At 42.8% G+C, this 21,664-nt stretch overlaps 1 protein-coding gene across 1 annotated transcript in view; it reads right to left on the bottom strand.

The window, feature by feature from the left end:
* The window catches only part of LOC124046180 (MORN repeat-containing protein 1-like), a 130,434-nt gene extending 115,087 nt beyond the window's left edge, over positions 1 to 15,347 (bottom strand). The window contains exons 1-7 of the mRNA XM_046366280.1: positions 14,743 to 15,347; positions 14,536 to 14,607; positions 14,021 to 14,119; positions 12,353 to 12,463; positions 11,786 to 11,876; positions 11,382 to 11,469; positions 6,441 to 6,537 (exon numbers count right to left, since the gene is read on the bottom strand). Coding sequence (XP_046222236.1) covers positions 6,441 to 6,537; positions 11,382 to 11,469; positions 11,786 to 11,876; positions 12,353 to 12,463; positions 14,021 to 14,119; positions 14,536 to 14,607; positions 14,743 to 14,815 — 631 coding nt within the window. The 5' untranslated portion in view covers positions 14,816 to 15,347. The remainder of the gene's footprint in view (positions 1 to 6,440; positions 6,538 to 11,381; positions 11,470 to 11,785; positions 11,877 to 12,352; positions 12,464 to 14,020; positions 14,120 to 14,535; positions 14,608 to 14,742) is intronic.
* Between the last annotated feature and the right edge of the window lie 6,317 nt (positions 15,348 to 21,664).

Below are 21,664 nucleotides of genomic sequence, written 5' to 3'. Positions count from 1 at the left end.
CTCAAACCTAACAACTCGGCCTAATCCTGCAAGGGTCAGACATTGCCCACACCAATATACATATATACACTAGATGACCAAATGTATGTGTATGTAACACCTGCTTGTCGAACATCTCATTCCAAAATCATGGCCATTAATATGGAGTTGGTCCCCCTTTTGCTGCTATAATAGCCTGATAATAAATAGTTCCCACTAGCTGGCCTCCGCCCAGTACCCTGCCCTGAACTTTAGTCACTGTTACTAGGTAGCTATCACCCAGCACTCAACTCTGCCCCTTAGAGACTGCTGCCCTGCAGTCATTGAACACTGGTCACTTTAACAATGTTTACATACTGTTTAACCCACTGCATACATAATTATACATTTTCATGTCTTTATTGAACACGCCGTGTAAACATTCACAGTGCAGGTTGGGAAAAGTATGTGAACCCTTGGATTTAATAACTGGCTGACCCTCCTTTGGCAGCAATAACCTCAACCAAACGTGTTCTGTAGATGCGGATCAGACCTGCACAGCGGTCAGGAGGTATTTTGGACCATTCCTCTTTACAAAACTGTTTCAGTTCAGCAATATTCTTGGGATGCCTGGTGTGAACTATTCTCTTGAGGTGATGCCACAGCATCTCAATCGGGTTAAAGTCAGGACTCTGACCGGGACACTTCAGAAGGCATATTTACTTCTGTTGAAGCCATTCTGTTGTTGATTTACTTCTGCGTTTTGGGTTGTCCTGTTGCATCACCCAACTTCTACTGAGCGGACAATTGGAGGACAGATAGCCTAACATTCTCCTGCAAACGGTCTTGATAAATGAATTCCCAAGTTTTTCCGTCGATTAGAGAAAGCTGTCCAGGCCGAGGCAGCAAAGTAGCCCCAAACCATGATTCTCCCTCCACCATACTTTACAGTTGGGATGAGGTTTTGATATTAGTGTGTTGTGCCTTTTTTTTCTTCACACATAGTGTTGTGTGTTCTTTCCAAACAACTCAACTGTAGTTTCATATGTCCACAGAATATTTTGCCAGTAGTGCTGTGGAACATCCAGGTGCACTTTTGCAAACTTCAGACATGCAGTAGTAATGCTTTTTTGGACAACAGTGGCTTTTTCTGTGGTGTCCTCCAATGAACACCATTCTTGCTTAGTGTTTTACGTGTCGCAGACCCGTCAACAGAGATGTTAGCATCTTCCAGAGATTTCTGTAAGTCTTTTGCTGACACTCTAGGATTCTTCTTAATCTCATTGAACATTCTGCACTTTGCTCTTGCAGTCATCTTCGCAGGATGGCCACTCCTAGGGAGAGTAGCAAAAGTGCTGAACTTTCTCCATGTATAGACAATTTGTCTTACCGTGGACTGATGAACATCAAGGCTTATAGATACTTTTGTAACCCTTTCCATCTTTATGCAAGTCAACAATTCTTAATCTCCGGTCTTCTGAGATCTCCTTTGTTCGAGGTATGGTTCACATCAGGCAATGATTCTTGTGAATAGCAAACTCAAAAATGTTGTGAGTGTTTTTTAAAAGGGCAGGGCAGCTCTAACCAACATATCCAATCTTGTCTCATTGATTCGACTCCAGACTCCATTTAGCTTTTGGAGAAGCCATTAGCCTAGGGGTTCTCATACTTTTTCCAACCTACACTGTGAATGTTTAAATTAAGTATTCAATATAGACAAGAAAAATACAATCATTTCTGTGTTAGTTTAAACACACTGTTTGTCCATTGTTGTGACTTAGAGGATGATCAGATCACATTTTATGACCAATTTATGTAGAAATCCAGGTCATTCTTAAAGAGTTCACATACTTTTTCTTGCCACCATGTACATACTGTATTCTAGTCACACCTTTTCTATTCATACAGTCCACAATGTCTATCATATACTATTTATATTCCGGGCTCTGACATTGATTGTTCTAATATTTCTATATTTCTTAACTCCTTTCTTTTTATTTGTGGATTTGCGTGAATTGTTTTGTATTGTCAGGTATTACTGCACTGTTGGAGCTATGAACACCCGTGATATCTGCAAAATATGTGTACGTAACCTGAAAGGGACAATGACTGAGGGGAACTGTTAACTCTGAACCTAACCGGGCAGGACCCTGATGACCCATCTGGGCTAGGATCTGAGGGCCGATTAGTGCTGGCAACAGCAGACTAACAGTTTCACAGCTGGAGACTGAGGACCTAGTGCTAGGGACTAAGGGTAGATGATAGACTGGGCCTACCAGGAAGGCAAGGAACTTAAACCTACAACGGGGACAGGATACACTGGACCTACTTGAGGGGCAAAACATTCAAACCCTGGACACTGTAAACCTGCCAGGAAGGCAGGAACTGAAAATCGGGGCTTGAACTATCACAGTGAATGCAGGCGGGGATGGAGAGGCCCCAACGTCCTGGCTGCACTTGAAATCTGTAGTAGATGCAGGCTGTGGCTCCATCCTAGGAGCAGGTGAATAATCCACCGCTGGCTGATGGGGACCTGGGCCGCTCTGGAGAGCAGAAGCGGACAAGGCACTCGGGTGGCTCATGCCCGGGGTGGCAGCTGCTCCCCGATGTTCTGGTAGATATGGAGTATGCTCCAACCGGGAGGGCCTGGAGTGACATCAATCTGGTGAGTAGCTAGGCTACCTTGGGATATAGTGGAAGTCCCAACAGTACCGTGGAGATTATGATTTATTTTTTTACCTTTATTTAACTAGCCAAGTCAGTTAAGAACAAAGTCTTATTTTCAATGACGGCCTAGGAACAGTGGGTTAACTGCCTGTTTAGGGGCAGAATGACAGATTTGTACCTTGTCAGCTCGGGGATTCGAACCTGCAACCTTTAAGTTACTCGTCCAAAGCTAGTGGGGAGGGGGGGGCCTAGGTCCTAGAGAATGCCTGCCTGATCTCTTCCCTCTCATAGTCTCTCTGCATCTCCCAACTGGAGAGGGTGTGATCACTCCACTCAATGTTCACTGAGGAGGCGTGATGCAGGGCTTGTAGGACCATGAAAAACACAGTTGGATGCTAAATCAGGCTCATAGGACCATGAAAAACACAGTTGGATGCTAAATCTGTCTCGAAGGACCATGAAAAACACAGTTGGATGCTAAATCAGGCTCGAAGGACCATGAAAAACACAGTTGGATGCTACATCAGGCTCGAAGGACCATGAAAAACACAGTTGGATGCTACATCAGGCTCGAAGGACCATGAAAAACACAGTTGGATGCTACATCAGGCTCGAAGGACCATGAAAAACACAGTTGGATGCTACATCAGGCTCGAAGGACCATGAAAAACACAGTTGGATGCTACATCAGGCTCGAAGGACCATGAAAAACACAGTTGGATGCTAAATCTGTCTCGAAGGACCATGGAAAACACAGTTGGATGCTAAATCTGTCTCGAAGGACCATGAAAAATGGCTAGCTGGTGCTCGTCTTAGCGGTCAACTGTGAATGCCCTCATCCGCTAGTACACTTGAACTGATTCACTAAAATCTGCCCACTATAGTGCTGCCCAGTTAGAACGGGATGTTGAGGCCCCTTACTGTAACTTGGTCACCACCACACACACTAACGCAAAAACAGGTAGCAATGCAGTCGGCTAATGATAATATGGCAATACAAAAGGCATACATGAACAAACAAGAGTGCCAGCCTTTTTTACAATGCTTAAGTCCTAGATCCCTACTTGCCTGCTTCCCAGAGGAGGAATGTCATTTCCTCTCAGCCCCAGGGGATGTGGGCGGAGAGGAGCGGAGCATGTGTAGTTTGGCTGGATTTTTAAAAAATTGGAGCTTTGGCCTTCTCTCTCGCTCCATTTTCGCTCAGCCACCAGCTTTGGTCATGCGTGGCCCAGCATTTTTCATTTCCTTCATCATTGTTCTTTGAATTTTGCCTGTTCTGATGTATTTATTTAGCCTACCACACCACTAATGCGCAGAGATGTTGATATGGATCGACCAAGAAATAGGTCACACAGCCTATATAATTGATAGCAAGACAACGAATGAGTGCATTCCGCATCTCCAGAAATGTATAAAAAAAGGGGAGTCGACCTGTGACAATGACAATGTGATCCACTCCACAGTCTGAGTGGTGTGTAATATGGTGGTTTGTGAAATGCCCGAGGACAGAGTAACCATTAGGAGGACGCTTTATGTATTGAAGTACGAATATGAAGGATGCAGAGCGTCGAGATGTCACAATATAGTTATAGTTGTTGTCGAAAAACCAATCAGGAGACGCACATCATGGACGCTCCTTAGATTTTTCTGGGTGGAAAAATGTTGCTGTGCATGCCTGACGATGTCCATGACAACAGCACACATCCCAGGATTTTGTTATGGCAAGGCATAGACTGATCATAATTCAAGGCCAAAAAACAGCTAAATCAATGACCTACTAAGTCTACTGTGCAAGGTGCAGGCTCGTGTCTGTCATGTACAGGATAGGTTAGCCTAGGTAGGTAACATACGGTTCCTGCTTTGTCGCTGGCTATTCCAAATGGCACCCTATTGCCTATATAGTGCACTACTTTTCACCAGAGCCCGCACGAAAAACAACAGCTGAAAATCTGGTGTTTCTATTTCAAATGATTTTGTTATATTCCAATCTTTTGTGATGTACAGTGAACAAAAATATAAATGCAACATGTAAAGTGGTCTCATATTTCATGAGCTGAAATAAAAGATCCCAGAAAAAGCTTAGTTCTCTCAAATTTTGTGCACAAATTTATTTACATTACTGTTTGTGAGCATTTCTCATTTCCCAAGATAATCCATCCACATGACAGGTTTGGTATATCAACAATCTGATTAAACCTTGTGCTGGGGACAATAAAAGGCCACTAAAATGTGCAGTTTTGTCACAACACAATGCCGAGATGTCTCAAGCTTTGATGGATCGTGCAGTTGGCATGCTGACGGCAGGAATGTCCACCACAGCTGTTTCTAGAGATTGTAATGTTCATTTCTCCACCCTAAGCTGCTCCAATGTTGTTTTAGAGAATTTACCATTACATCCAACTGGCCTCACAACCACAGAAGCACATCTAACCCAGCCCAGGACCTCCGCATCCAGCTTCTTCACCTGCAGGACCATCTGACACCAGCCACCCGGACAGCTGATGTAACTGTGGATTTGCACAACCAAAGAATTTCTGCACAAACTGCCAGAAACCGTCTCAGGGAAGCTCATCTGCGTGCTCGTCGTCCTCTTGACCTGACTGCAGTTCGGTGTCGTAACCGACTTCAATGGGGAAGAGCAGTTTGCTAATGTTGTGAACAAAGTGCTCCGTGGTGGTGGAGTTATGGTATGGGCAGGCATAAACTACAGACAATGAACACAACTCAATTTAATCAAAGGCAATTTGAATGCACAGCGATACCGTGACGAGGTCCTGAGCCCATTGTTGTGCCATTCATCCCACCGCCATTACCTTATGTTTCAGCATGATAATGCACCATGTCACAAGGATCTGTACACAATTCCTGGAAGCTGAAAATGTCCCAGTTCTTCCATGGCCTCCATACTCAGACAGGACACCTATTGAGCATGTTTGGGATGCTCTGGATCGACGTGCACGACAGTGTTCAAGGTTACGCCAATATCAGCAACTTTGCACAGCCGTTGAAGAGGAGTGGGACAACATTCCACAGGCCACAATCAACAGCCTGATCAACTCTATGTGAAAGAGATGTGTTGTGCTGCATGAGGCAAATGGTGGTTACACCAGATACTGACTGGTTTTCTGATCCACACCCCTAAAAAATTTAAGATATCTGTGGCCAACAGATGTATATTTGTATTCCCAGTCATAAAATCCATAGATAAGTGCCTAATGAATTTATTTAAATTGACTGATTTCCTTATATGAACTGTAAGTCTTTAAATTGTTGCATTTATATTTTTGTTCAGTGTATATTAAGCGTAATATTGGGATGCAAACTCAAAATTAAATACACTATATCTGACATGGTACAGATGTCTTCTTTTTTTTAAGCCCATAACCATGTGTGTGAGGTGTATACTTTTGATTCAAGGTAGATTTGTTTAAGACAACCAAGAAATACTGTGTGACCCTGATTTAGCTCACTGCAGTAAAAGGTTAAATTTGCATCCCAAATGGCACCCTATGCCCTTTTCAGTGCACTACTTTTGACCAGGGCCCAGTGTTATTGTCAGAAGTAGTGCACTAAATAGGGAATAGGGTATAATCTGGGATGCAGACACTGTCTTCTTGGACTGGCCCAGAGCCATTAGTCTAGTCTTGTTAAAAGACCAATATGCTTACGCACATTTTATCCTTACATATCTATTAGATGGGCCTTTAGGGGTAGAGTCTAGGGGTTGATTTGGGACTTGGAAAACCACCTGACACCCAGGCTGTGTGTGTGAATTTGCGTGCATATGTTCGTAGGTATATTGCGGTTCTACTTACCTAGCGGTCTGCCGTTGGTCCACAACCCTTCATAGATAATCCCAGAACAGTGGATCATGGTCCCCTGGCCGTTGAAGAGGTTATTACGCCATTGACCCTTTTAAGGAGATTGTATTTTAGGTTTGAGGCATTATATTTATACTACTGTACTATTGTTAGTATACAACTTGTTAAGAAACAAGGAAGACATGTACATCAGGAGACGCTGAAAGCCATACCTCTGAGATAAGAGGGGAGGAGTGTGTGTGTGTGCGTGTGAGAGAGGGGGAGAGGGAGTGAGAGAGAAAGAAAGAAAGAAAGTAAAAGAGCGAGAGAGAGAGAGAGAGAGAGAGAGAGGCGGAAAGGGAGACAGAGGAAGTCAAAGTCAAACAAATTCAGGGGGATCAATGCACAGACTTTGCCTGGCAGATCCAAGGGAGCTCCAGACTCAAAGCTCTCGAACACTACTTCAAAGTGGTGACACGTCCATTAGAATTTCTAATTCTGATCGCATCGACAGGCCTAAGGCTATGGCACAGGCAAAATTGTGCAGAGGAAAACTAGGCCACTGCTCAGTGAGAGAGAGAGCGAAACAGAGAGACTACCATGGGTATTCTACGGTAAGCACAGTTTCCTTTAATAAACCTAAAGAAAATAATCACGATTTACGTCAATCATAGCCTTTGAATGTCTTGAGGCCTTGAGAGGTGGTGTAGATAGAAAGTTGTTCAACAGGATACAGTAAAGAAATACAGCTTGAATTGCTGCTGGACCATGTTCAGTGGGACTTTTGATGACCTACAGTACCAAGGGGAAGAGCTGGAGGTTTGACTGCAACCTTACAATTTTAACGTTTGCGTCTTTTTGGACAACCGTCACATAAATCAATGAGTTCATGTTGGTGAACTACGTTGTTCGTTATCTTTCCATATTAAAACATTTCTTCACCCCTATGCTTTCAGTTGACAGCATATAGGCTAGATCATTTCAAAGCACATAATATTTCCACATTCATAATCATCAATAATCAGACTTTTAATGTCATAGGTGAAATCAACTGGGATTATGGCTTCATCTGTTTAGGCACTCTCTTCTCTCTGGTTGGAAGTTTAGTGCTGGCTTAGCGCAGCTGTCAAGAAGCTGTGTGGTGAATAGTCAATACTTGTCTTTCCTGGGTCTCTACCCCCCTGACTCCCCATAGCCACAGCCTGCTGCCAGTTCTAAATCAATGAGTCCTGCAACTCATTACAAAAGTTCAAGTTCAGGTCACAGAGGAGAGATATGTTTCCTTTAGATTTTAATTTAAAAAACATTGGATCAAGGGTTAGGTGGGGGTAAAAAGCCAAACAACTGGAGTTGTGTTTACTGTGAAAGTAGGTAGTTACTGTAGGGTACAGGGCTATTTCCAATGTACACATTTTAAACAAAATATTCAATTGTTTCAATAAAAGTATACAGTGCTTTCTGAAAGTATTCAGACCCCTTGACTTTTCCCCATTTTGCTACCGTACAGCCTTATTCTAAAATAGTTTAAATTGTTTTTTGTCCCCTGATCAATCTACACACAACACCCCATAATGATGAAGCAAAAACAGGTTTTTAGAATTTTTGCACCTCTGGCAGCAATTACAGCCTCAAGTCTTCTTGGGTAAGACGCTAGAAGCTTGGCACACCTGTATTTGGGGAGTTTCTCCCATTCTTCTCTGCAGATCCTCTCAAGCTCTGTCAGGTTGGATGGGGAGCTTCGCTGCACAGCTATTTTCAGGTCTCTCCAGAGAAGTTTGATCGGATTCAAGTCTGTGCTCTGTCTGGGCCACTCAAGGACATTCAGAGACTTGTCCCGAAGCCACTCCTGCATTGTCTTGGCTGTGTGCTTAGGGTCATAGTCCTAAGCACACATAGTCCTGATCCCTCTGGAACAGGTTTTCATAAAGGATCTCTGTACTTTGCTCCATTCATCTTTCCCTCAATCCTGACTCCCAGTCCCTGCCGCTGAAAAACATCCCCACAGCATGATGCTGCCACCATCATGCTTCACCGTAGGGATGGTGCCAGGTTTCCTCCAGATGTAACTCTTGGCATACAGGCCAAAGAGTACAATCTTGGTTTCATCAGAGCAGAGAATCTTGTTTCTTATGATCAGAGTCCTTTAGGGGCCTTTCAGCAAACTCCAAGCAGGTTGTCATGTGCCTTTTACTGAGGAGTGCCTTCCATCTGGCCACTCTACCATAGAGGCCTGATTAGTGGAGTTCTGTAGAGATGGTTGTCCTCCTGGAAGGTTCTCCTCCCATCTCCACAGTTAGCCTTGCGCTTCAACACTAGTTGTTGTTCTGGAAATTGAGCCACTACGCTATTTACTTTCTGAATCTACGTCATATCTAGTCTACCTTGAAACCCTCATTTGACCTAGAGACTTGAAACTTTGTAGGTAGGTGTCTTTCGATTGTCCTCCATCTTGGCCATTTTTGAAAACCTTTGAAAAACATATTGTTATGGGCCATATGTCCAAATTTGGTATGTATGACCATGGTACATATCTTTTTCTAATAAGATTTTATTTTATAAACAATACAAAATATACACATACAAACAACATCATACAAACAACTACATCACACCCCCCATCTCCAGCATCACTTTCCACCACACGGCCCGAAACGGCACCATTTTGTTTGTCTTCTTTTTTTTTTTTTAAGTATTTTACTAGTATTTAAAAGTATTAAGTACTTGCACACCTTGGGGTCCCGAAGACCGTGTTGGGGAAACGCTGCAGTAGATGCATATTAGCACATAGGCAAAAATACTTTGCTTCTGATGCAAGACATGTATTTTGGGGGAATCTCAGTTACCCAGAAGTAAATTCTTGTGAAAGTGTTTCACTGTTTCCAATATATTTTTTTCCGGAGATGCTGGGTTATCCGGTCACAACATTTTGTTTTGTAGGATACCCGGAGGCAAAGTCATTATTATCCGTCAGGTGATTGGTTGAGGCTTCTTGGGTACGTGACGTCACTCTGAGCCCTTACCAAAACACAAAATATGGCAGACAGTTTCTCTCAACTCAGATCTGAAACCAGTAGCAACAAACCAACTTAAATGACAGTTCATGAAAAGATCTAACATTCCTGCGCGCCAATAACATTGTCACCAAGGAAGGCACACTAACTAGCTACAGTGTTTGAGTCATCTCAACCATTTTCTGATAAACAGCTCAGCTAACTAGTGAAATGCTCATTTGCAATGCTAGCCAGCTTACACATTAGCTAGACAGCTTCTAGAGTCTGGAGTTCATGGGGGCTTCAGGAGTCAGCGGGCTAGATGATTCCACCATGGGCAACAACAACTGCCGACTTGAACTGAACCGATGTACATGGAGCAATGACATTTGGTATGTAAATATTTTGGTATGTAAATCATGTGTTGTGTAAATCTTATGTACAGTATTTGTCCTTAGAAGTCACAGCAACTTTAGATGGCTGGACCAGACCAGTTGGTGGCATTAGAGATGTCATTGGCAGCAGTGGCACTACAGGATAAAATTGCTCTTGAGAACCCAAGGCATTAACAAGAAATTCTGCCTTATCCCAAGTTTCTCAGCTTTAAACACTGCTTACCGGTGTGAACTACATACCCGATGCTCTGTTTTAACATTTTGAAATGTCAATTATCATAGCTTGCGATATGGTTTTCAAAACATTTTACCTTTATAGATAGATCTTTCCTATCAGCGAGAAAGAATCTTTAGAATAAAAAATATACACTTACTGTAGCAGGTTTGCACAGATCAATAAGGCTGTGTGTGCTTCCAGTGATCAACTACACTTCGGTTACACTTCCCAGTTACGCTTACACACAGGTGTTCAAGCACGCTAGATAGCTAATTAGCACATTTGGTCACCTCTGTCTTCTGTCTGACTTCCGTAAACAAGCACGGTAACATGGAGATATGGCCGTGTAGGAACACTAACCCTATAAAGTTGTGCTGTAATTTAACTGTGTGTTAACGTTCAGACCAAGCATCGGGAATCTTACCAAAACTCCCCTGGACAGAAGATACCTTAATGAATCCTTAAATGAATAGATGCTGGAGGTACAGGAGTTAGTGTCTATGAATGATTTAAGGATATTAGAGCAATAACTACTGATCAAGTGGGCTTTGTCTCTTGCAAATGAATGTTAGATTTAAATTATGCAGATGAACAATGTGAAATATCGATTAGTATATTTGTATAATCACATACTGTTGCCCTATTATGTGGTCTGGACGTAATGAAATGTGTATTTTATTTGGCAAAATAAAAAAATGGAAGTCCTGCCGTTTGTGTAGTCAGCGTATTACAGCGGTGTGTGTATTGAAGTGTTTTGGAACGCTGATGTACTTTAAAATGACTAAAACCACATCTAAACTGTGTAGAAATGATACTGGACTTACATTTTCTTGACTATTAGCGAGCTGAACACAATCACTGAAATGAAAGCTAGACAGTCAAGGAGCATCGACATTTTCCAAAAGGATTACACATTTGCACAGCTAGGAAATATAACACATTTTCAGTGTGGCCCTAGGGACCTTGTTGAAGACACAATGCGGTCCCCGGGGCAACATTTGTTGTCCTAGGATTTAGTGCAAATTACGGCATGCTTGACATACTATCTGATCCTCAGTAGAAATACATTGGTGACCCGCAGTGGCAATTTGGATGAACAGCAGCTAAATATATGTTCTGATTCTGAGGCGCTCAAAACAGCAATATGTTTATTTGTGGCCAGCTTGAGGACAAATCGAATCTTATTTTGGGGAATAAAAGTTTGAGGACGAGAATAGTACACCCCAGGTAAAACGGTGTCATCTGGACATTATATCACATCGAAGAAAGAAAAATAAACCATGCATGTATCAATCATTTGATTTGACTGAACATACATGCATTGTGAAGAAATGAAATCAAAATGGACACCCACCTCGTACACTGATCCATCCCCAAAGCGCATCACTCCGTGGCCTTGTTGTAGGTCCAAAAGCCAACCTCCTTCATATTGATCCCCATTCCTGTCAAATTAAGCAAAGTTCATCTTGAGTTCATCTGAACAACAACCGGACATTGGTTTCCAACAGGATGGCTCATTGGGTTTGGCATACTTCTGTCCATGAACATTTTAAACTTAATCTGGGTATGTTTTCAGTTTGAAACAACTCTGTCCAGCCTATAGGGTTCGAATGTTCAGTGTGATGAAAAATGCGTAATCTAATGAATAATCTTGACTGGTATGAACATTTAGTACTTGCAATACATTCTTGAGACAGTAATATCAAACTCAGCACTCTGGTCCTTTGCAACGTAATCAAGAGAGGGACAACGTTGTACCTGTAATGCATTTGTCCTTCACCATGCCGCTTGTTTTGATGAAACGATCCCTCGTATGTTTGTCCATCCTTATCCAACAGAAACCCATTGCCTAGATGATAGGAGTATGCAAAATATGACACAATCTTCACGTTTGACAGGTCAGACAGAAGTCCTGGCTACATCTGAAAAGGTACAGTGCTGTTGGTGCCGTCATTCTGTTACCAAACGTTGCATCTGCACTGCTCTTCAAGTAAACGCATTTCTGTCAAATTGTCAGTGGAAATTGTTAAGTCGTCCTTGTGCACATAGTTGTATGGTCTGTTTAACTTTGCAATCATTGGTCTTTGTTTGGCATATATTTTAAAGTGAAAAATCTGAGTCTCAGCATCTCTCTGTTACAATGGCATTTTCCTGCACTACATAAAGGTGCCATTGCAGACACACCCAGAGAAGTCCTATAGATATTTTCCTTTACGCTGCAGTAGATGCATATTAGCACATAGGCTAACATGTCAAAATATGCAAAAAATACTTTGCTTCCAGTGCAGGACATGTATTTTGGGATATAGGTCTAGTATTGCCCACCATCTCGGAGTCCGTAGGAGAACTCTCCCTTGTATCTCTCTCCATTGCCTTTCTGCATCACACCACAGCCATGAAGCTCCCCTCCACTGAACTGGCCAGAATAGGATACACCTGAGAGATTCATAAATACTTTGTTCATTGAAACTACTTGATATTACATTTTAGTCTACAAGTCTGGTGCTTTATACAGTCTTCTAACACTGAATTCTTATAAAATGTATCACACTAATGGATAAAAGTATGTGGACACCTACTTGTCAAACATCTTATTCCAGAATTATGGGCATTAATATGGAGTAGGTCCCCCCTTTGCTGCTATAACAGCCTCCACTCTTCTGGGAAGGCTTTCCACTAGATATTGGAACATTTCTGCGGGGACTTGCTTCCATTCAGCCACAATAGCCTTATGTTGGACATTGATGTTGGATGATTAGGCCTGGCTCACAGTCGTTGTTCCAATTCATCACGGTGTTTGATGGGGTTGAGGTCAGGGCTCTGTGCAGGCCAGTCAAGTAATTCCACAACGATCTCGACAAACCATTTCTGGTTGGATCTCTCTTCATGCACGGGGGCATTGTCATGCTGAAACAGGGAAGGGCCTTCCCCAAACTGTTGCCACAAAGTTGGAAGAACAGAATGGTCTAGAATGTTATTGTATGCTGTAGCGTTAAGATTTCCCTTCACTGGAACTAAGGGGCCTAGCCCGAACCATGAAAAACAACCCCAGACCATTATTCTTCATCCACCAAACTTTACAGTTGGTTCTATGCATTCGGGCAGGTAGAGTTTTCCTGGCATCCGCCAAACCCGGATATGTCAGTTGGACTGCCAGATGATGAAGCCTGATTCATCACTCCAGACAACATGTTTCCACTGAATCCAATGGCAGCGAGCTTTGCGCATGGTGATCTTAGGCTTGTGTGCGGCTGCAGCTTGGAAATCGGCAGTGAGTGTTGCAACCGAGGACAGACTATTTTTACAGACTTCAGCACTCTGCGGTCCCGTTCTGTGAGCTTGTGTGGCCTACCACTTTGCGGGTGAGCCGTTGTTGCTCCTAGATATTTCTATTTCACACTAAAAGCACTTACAGTTGACCAAAGCAGATCTAGCAGGGAAGAAATTTGACGTACTGACTTGTTGGAAAGGTGGCATCCAATGGCAGTGCCACATTGAAAGTCACTGAGCTATTCTACTGCCAATGTTTCTCTATGGAGACTTCATGCTCAATTTTATACACCGGTCAGCAACAGGTGTGGCTGAAATTGCCAAATCCACAAATTTGAAAGGGTGTCCATATACTTTTGGCCATATAGTATGTATGTATGTATGTATGTATGTATGTATGTATGTATGTATGTATGTATGTATGTATGTATGTATGTATGTATGTATGTATGTATGTTTTATTTAAGCAGGTAGGGTAGTTGAGAACAAGTTCTCATTTGCAACTGCGACCTGGCCAAGATAAAGCATAGCAATTCAGCACATACAACAACACAGAGTTACACATGGAATAAACAAAACATAGTCAATAATACAGTAGAACAAAATAATATATAGCTCTGGGACTGACTAACCTAGGTGAGTGCTAGCTTCGATGCAACCAAGAGAGTCCAGCACAATGTCAAAACTCTCTTGGTTCCATCGGAACTAGGTTAGTGCATGTACCTGTTTTTGCCCAGAACCTTGACCCATTCCCCTCTATTTCCCCATGAGCAAACTCTCCCTCGTAGTAACTTCCATCTTTCATCAAGAGTTTTCCATGCCCTGGATAAAAAAAAGTAGGAGTTTCATTCAAGTGCATAGCCTAGCCTAGCTTCAATGCAACCAATATAGTTTACCTCCAGCACAACGTAAAAACTCTTGTTAGCATCAACGCTAAGCCTGACCTGCCAATGCTTTCCCTTCCTTATACAACATTATATAATTGTGTTTGATTAGCTATGTCAAACGGTGATTAGCTTGATGACATATAAACATATAGTTCGCATATCATGAAAATATAACAAGCAGACATGGTAGCAAAGTCACACTATGCGTCATAAGGTTCAGCTATGTTTTTCAGTTATTGTTGTTTCTCATATCATCAGCAATCATATTGTCAGCAACATAGCTAAGTGTAACCTTCTGCTACTACCAAAAGAACGTAGTTAGTTACTACCAAAGGCATGGGGCATACACACCGTGTTTTTCGCCCTTGCTCCACTCTCCCTCATAGCGAAAAAAGCTGTTTGGATACACATACACGCCAAAACCTGCATGGTGGTGGGGATAGACAGACAGATTCACGCACCTGCTGATAATACGGTTTTTTAAAGCAAATATTTTGACGGGTTGCCATTACTTAAATCATATAAGTGTTATTTTGAGCGTATACTGTCTAAACGTACCGTTCCGGGTAAGATTTGTTACTCCTCCGACGTAGTAGCGAGAGTTTCTTATTTGTTTTTTGACAGCAGCCATCTTGGTTTGGAAATGCGTCCTTAGCAACAGTCATCTCTCGCGGGGCAGGGCTCAAGCATAAGGGCACTTTCAACACAACTGGGCTTCGGGGGAAAAATCGAGATCAAATCATGACATAAATTATCTTCAGGTCGGAAATTTTAAGCTCTAGAAGGATGCAGAATTTCCGACTTTGAAATCCAAGTTTTTTAACCGTTCTAAAGATGTTTCCCAGTTGGAGCTCGTTTCTATGTGTTCCCAGTTGTTTTGAACGCACTGTAGTCGGAAATCGGAGATTTCAGATTTCCCAGTTGGAGCTCGTTTCTATGAGTTCCCAGTTGTTTTGAACGCACTGTAGTCGGAAATCGGAGATTTCAGATTTCCCAGTTGGAGCTCGTTTCTATGAGTTCCCAGTTGTTTTGAACGCACTGTAGTCGGAAGTCGGAGATTTCAGATTTCCCAGTTGGAGCTCGTTTCTATGAGTTCCCAGTTGTTTTGAACGCACTGTAGTCGGAAATCGGAGATTTCAGATTTCCCAGTTGGAGCTCGTTTCTATGAGTTCCCAGTTGTTTTGAACGCACTGTAGTCGGAAATCGGAGATTTCAGATTTCCCAGTTGGAGCTCGTTTCTATGAGTTCCCAGTTGTTTTGAACGCACTGTAGTCGGAAGTCGGAGATTTCAGATTTCCCAGTTGGAGCTCGTTTCTATGAGTTCCCAGTTGTTTTGAACGCACTGTAGTCGGAAGTCGGAGATTTCAGATTTCGCAGTTGTTCTGAACGCAGCAATAGTCCACAGAGGCTAAAACGCGATAGTCCGACATCCAATTTTGTGACATAGTTACTAAACGTGCATCTTCCCAATAAGGTGGCTCCAGTACGAAATAACAACACAAATACATGTAGCCTAGTCAAATCAAATTAAGAGCTTTGGTGATCCAGTTGTATTGAAGTTCTGAGTTTTCCTGAGCCATCTCAGCAAGTGAAAAAAGCAAACATATAAACAAACAATTCAATGTAATGAAATACACACTTGCCTCAAAATTCCCCTTTTTGATTGGACCTCAAGTAAACTCACAGTAAAGCAACTATTTCCCATTACGCCAGTCGAGCTTGTCCTCTCTAACTATGGCACTTGAAAAAAACGTGTTCATCCAATCACATTAACCATTACTCTCTCATGGGAATTCCACTAACAGTCCGTAAGTAGCTGCTGCTCATGTTGGTATCTGCACTAATGGCGCAAAAGCCATGACAGGGAGAATAGTGTAGTGGTAATGCTTGCTCCCAATGCCACTTGGGTACACTGCAGCATCCACCGACAGGCTCTTGCTGCCAAGCGAATGCCTGACAGCTTGAAAGATGTTTTGGACACTACAGTGAAAATGGTTAACTTTGATAAAGCAAGGCCCCTGAACTCTGGTGTATTTTCTGCACTATGCAATTATATGGGCAGCAACCATGTAATGCTTTTATAACATACAGAAGTGTGCTGGTTATTATGGGGCAAAGTATTTACACATTTTTTTGAATTGCGAGACAAGCTTGTTTTCTTTACTGACCATCATGTTCACTTGTCTGACCTCTTGCATGATGACGAGTTTCTCACATGACTTGCCTATCTGGGTGATGTATTTTCTCGCCTGAATGATCTGAATCTAGGATTACAGGGACTCTCTGTGTGGGACACATTTGAGGCTATGATTAAGAAGTTGGAGCTCTTCTCTGTCTGCATTAACAAGGAAAACACACAGGTCTTTCCATCATTGTATGATTTTTTTGTGTGCAAATGAACTCACGCTTATGGACAATATCAAATGTGATATTGCAATGCACCTGAGTGAGTTGGGTGCGCAATTACGCAGGTACTTTCCCGAAACAGATGACACAAACAACTGGATTCCTTATCCCTTTTATGCCCTGCCTCCAGTCCACTTACCGATATCTGAACAAGAGAGCCTCATCGAAATTGCAACAAGTGGTTCTGTGATAATTGATTTTTATCTCAACATCGTGTGAAATAAACATAAAACAATAGCCTAAATGTAGGCAAATTTTGCTGGGGGGCAATGAGGAGACTGGAACTTTCACCTCGACCCTTTCCCCCACGTGTTTCCATGCCAATTCCATTGTTATGGTCAAGTTAGATTGACCTCTTTAGAACATCAGCAGGGACTTATAGTCCGAATACCCACCTCCCCACAATTCCCAAACAATGTGTCTCTATGCCTGACTCAGCACAGGCTTTAGAAACTGGAAGAAGGCCACTGAGATGTTTTTAGCTCATGTGAAAAGTCACTCCCATTGCCACCCAGTTATAAAGTGAGTGCACAACAATCAACCCCTGTGGGCTCAGTTATCTACTGCTTTAGCCAGACAACAAGAGGAAGCAAGACATTGTCTACTGAATATTGTTGGTTCAGTGAAGCACTTAGCAAGGCAAGAGGTCATGAGGAAGAACGTGGAAATCTGTATCAACTTTTAAAAGACAACCCTGACGAAAAAAGACTGCAATCAGAGTTCAATATAACTGCAGTTATTCTGTAATTACTGCATCCAAAATACCAGTCGACTGCAGTTACAAAACTACAATCTTTTATCGAACAGTGGGGAGAACAAGTATTTGATACACTGCCGATTTTGCAGGTTTTTCTACTTACAAAGCATGAGAGGACTTTTTTTTAATCATAGGTACACTTCAACTGTGAGAGACAGAATCTAAAACAAAAATCCAGAAAATCACATTGTATGATTTTTAAGCAATTAATTTGCATTTTATTGCATGACATAAGTATTTGATCACCTACCAACCAGTAAGAATTACGTCTCTCACAGACCTGTTAGTTTTTCTTTAAGAAGCCCTCCTGTTCGCCACTCATTACCTGTATTAACTGCACCTGTTTGAACTCGTTACCTGTATAAAAGACACCTGTCCACACACTCAATCGAACAGACTCCAACCTCTCCACAATGGCCAAGACCAGAGAGCTGTGTAAGGACATCAGAGATAAAATTGTAGACCTGCACAAGGCTGGGATGGGCTACAGGACATAGGCAAACAGCTTGGTGAGAAGGCAACAACTGTTGGCACAATTATTAGAAAATGGAAGAAGTTCAAGATGACGGTCAATCATATTCGGTCTGGGGCTCCATGCAAGATCTCACCTCGTGGGGCATCAATGATCATGAGGAAGGTGAGGGATCAGCCCAGAACTACACGGCAGGACCTGGCCAATGACCTGAAGAGAGCTGGGACCACAGTCTCAAAGAAAACCATTAGTAACACACTACGCCGTCATGGATTAAAATCCTGCAGCGCTCGCAAGGTCCTCCTGCTCAAGCCAGCGCATGTCCAGGCCCATCCGAAGTTTGCCAATGACCATCTGGATAATCCAGAGGAGGAATGGGAGAAGGTCATGTGGTCTGATGAGACAGAAAATAGAGCTTTTTGGTCTAAACTCCACTCGCCATGTTTAGAGGAAGAAGAAGGATGAGTACAACCCCATGAACACCATCCCAACCCGGAAGCATGGAGGTGGAAACATCATTCTTTGGGGATGCTTTTCTGCAAAGAGGACAGGATGACTGCACCGTATTGAGGGGAGGATGGATGGGGCCATGTATTGTGAGATCTTGGCCAACAACCTCCTTCCCTCAGTAAGAGCATTGAAGATGGGTTGTGGCTGGGTCTTCCAGCATGACAACGACCCGAAACACACAGCCAGGGCAACTAAGGAGTGGCTCCGTAAGAAGCATCTCAAGGTCCTGGAGTGGCCTAGCCAGTCTCCAGACCTGAACCCAATAGAAAATCTTTGTAGGGAACTGAAAGTCCATATTGCCCAGCGACAGCCCCGAAACCTGAAGGATCTGGATGGAAGAGTGGGCCAAAATCCCTGCTGCAGTGTGTGCAAACCTGGTCAAGAACTACAGGAAACATATGATCTCTGTAATTGCAAACAAAGGTTTCTGTACCAAATATTAAGTTCTGCTTTTCTGATGTATCAAATACTTACAGTGGGGCAAAAAAGTATTTAGTCAGCCACCAATTGTGCAAGTTCTCCCACTTAGAAAGATGAGAGGCCTGTAATTTTCATCATATGTGCACTTCAACTATGACAGACAAAATGAGGGGGAAAAATCCAGAAAATCACATTGTAGGATTTTTAATGTATTTATTTGCAAATTATGGTTACCTGTATTAATGGCACCTGTTTGAATCCAGTCTCTGAGCTCTACTGACAATTCCTTCGACCTCATGGTTTGGTTTTTGCTCTGACATACACTGTCAACTGTGGGACTGTATATAGACAAGTGTGTGACTTTCCAAATCATGTCCAATCAATTGAATTTACCACAGATGGACTTCAATCAAGTAGTAGAAACATCTCAAGGATGATCAAGGAAACAGGATGCGCCTGAGCTCAATTTCGAGCCTCATAGCAAGGGGTCTGAATACTTATAGGTATGGATGGACCATTTCATGTTGTCAGTGATGTGTACGCCGATGAACTTGAAGCTTTTCACCTTCTCCACTGTGACCCCATCGATGTAGATGGGGGCGTTCTCCCTCTGCTGTATCCTGAAGACCACAATCAGCTCCTTCATTTTGTTGATGTTGAGTGAGAGGTTCATTTTCTGGCACAACACCGCCAGGGCGCTCATCTCCTCCCTGTAGGCTGTCTTGTCATTGTTGGTAATCAGGCCTACCACTGTTGTGCCGTTTGCAAACTTGATGATTGAGTTGGAGGCGTGCGTGGCCACTCAGTCATGGATGAACTGACAGTACAGGAGGGGGAGGGGGATGAGCATGCACTCTTAGGGGGCTCCTGCGTTGAGTGTCAGCGTAGTGGAGGTGTTGTTGCCTACCTTCACCACCTGGGGCTGGCCCGTTAGGTAGTCCAGGACCAAGTTGAACAGGGCAGGGTTCAGACCCAGGGCCCTGAGCTTAATGATGCGCTTGGAGGGTAATGATCGTGTTGAAGGCTGAGCTGTAGTCAATGAACAGCATAATTACATAGATATTCTGCTATCCAGATGGGATAGGGCAGTGTGCAGTGCGATGGCAATTGCGTCATCCGTGGATCTATTGGGGTGGTATGCCTACATCAGTGGATCTTGGTTGTCGGGTAAGGTGTACTTGATATGATCGTTAACTAGCCTCTCAAAGTGCATCATGATGACAGAAGTGAGTGCTATGGGGTGACAGTCATTCAGTTCAGTTACCTTCGCTTTCTTGGGTACAGGAACAATGGTGGCCATCTTGAAGCAAGTGGGGACAACAGACTGGGATAGGTAGAGATAAAATATGTCCGTATGCTGGTTTACTCTTTATAGTCTGTGATTGTCTGTAGGTCATGCCACATACATCTCATGTCTGAGCCAAATCGCGACACTTTGTCTCTATTCTGACATTTTGCTTGTTTGATTGCCTAACAGAGGGAATAACTACACTGTTTGTAGTTATTCTCAGAGCCTACCCGGAACATATCCCAGTCCATGTGATCAGGGGGAATGTACACGGCTGTGACGAAACCCGAAGGGAATTCTCTTGGGAGGTATTACGGTCGGCATTTGATTGGGAGGTATTCTAGGTCGGGAGAACACAAGGACTTGAGTTGCTGTACGTTATCACAATCAAACCATGAGTAGTTAATCATGAAACATACACCCACCTTTCTTCTTCCCGGGGAGTTACTTTAGTCCTGTCTGTGCGATGTACTGAGAAGCCAGCTGGCTGTATGGACGAGGACAGTATATCCGGTGAGAGCCATGATTACGTGAAATGGAGTATGTTACAGTCCCTGATGTTTCTCTGGATGAGATCCTTGTCCTGAGCTTGTCTACTTTATTGTCCAGAGACTGATCATTAGCGAGTAATATACTCGGTAGCGTTGGATGGTGTGCACGCCTCCTGAGTCGGACAACAAATCCACTCCGAATACCTCTTCTCTGCCAGAGGTGTCGTGGAGCAGCCTCTGGGCTAAGTTAAATTGCCTAGGGGGGTACGAACAAAGTATCCATTTTGGGAAAGTTGTATTCATGGTCGTAATGCTGATATCCAAAAGTTATTTCTGGCTGTATGTAATAACACAAAAAACGTTCTGGGCTAATAATGTAAGAAATAACACAAACAAATCAAATACACGCAAAGTTGCTTAGGAGCTAGAAGCAGAGCTGCCATATTTGTCAGCATCAATTTGCAGTTCTTAAACTAATCCAATCATTGTTACATTTTTTTGCACCCCTTACTGAAATTATTGTTCCAGTTTAATTGGCGTAGGTAGTCTCCTCACACTGTTCCTAACGCTGGCAGTCATTATGAATGCAGGTTGTGGTTGAATAAAAATGACAAAACTCTGCCTGGATTCCAATAGATATTAAACACCAGCATAATGTGACTTGCATGTAGGGTTGCAAAATTCTGGTAAATTTCAGAGGTTTTCCAGAAATCCCAGTTGGAAGATTCCAGGAAATCCTTCAACCAAGTTTTTTAAAAATTTTATCTGGGGATTTTGGGGAATTTACAGGGATCTTTCAACCCTACTTGCAGGCCTGATGTGGCCTGTAAAACAATGCGCTTTAGGCCATTGTATCAGGATAAAGCTAACCTAAAAATATCTATATTTTGCTCCCTGATTTGCATACTGCTGTTGCTGCTTTTTTACCTCAAAACAACGATTATCTGTAGATGAGTTACACAATTATTTTCTAAAGAGGGTACATAGAATCCTCACTGCAGAAACAATAAAGTAATTTAGTCCACTCTCATTTTTGCAGTGCGTTTTAATTTTCTATTTTGCAAGTAAATGTGAATGTGCATTTCTCAATCTGACATAAATGTAGCCTACTTTTTGGGCTCTACATTGGAGATTTG

The sequence above is a fragment of the Oncorhynchus gorbuscha genome, linkage group LG10 (assembly GCF_021184085.1).
Source record: "Oncorhynchus gorbuscha isolate QuinsamMale2020 ecotype Even-year linkage group LG10, OgorEven_v1.0, whole genome shotgun sequence".
Lineage (NCBI taxonomy): Eukaryota > Metazoa > Chordata > Actinopteri > Salmoniformes > Salmonidae > Oncorhynchus > Oncorhynchus gorbuscha.
This window is presented reverse-complemented; position numbering and strand designations above follow the sequence as displayed.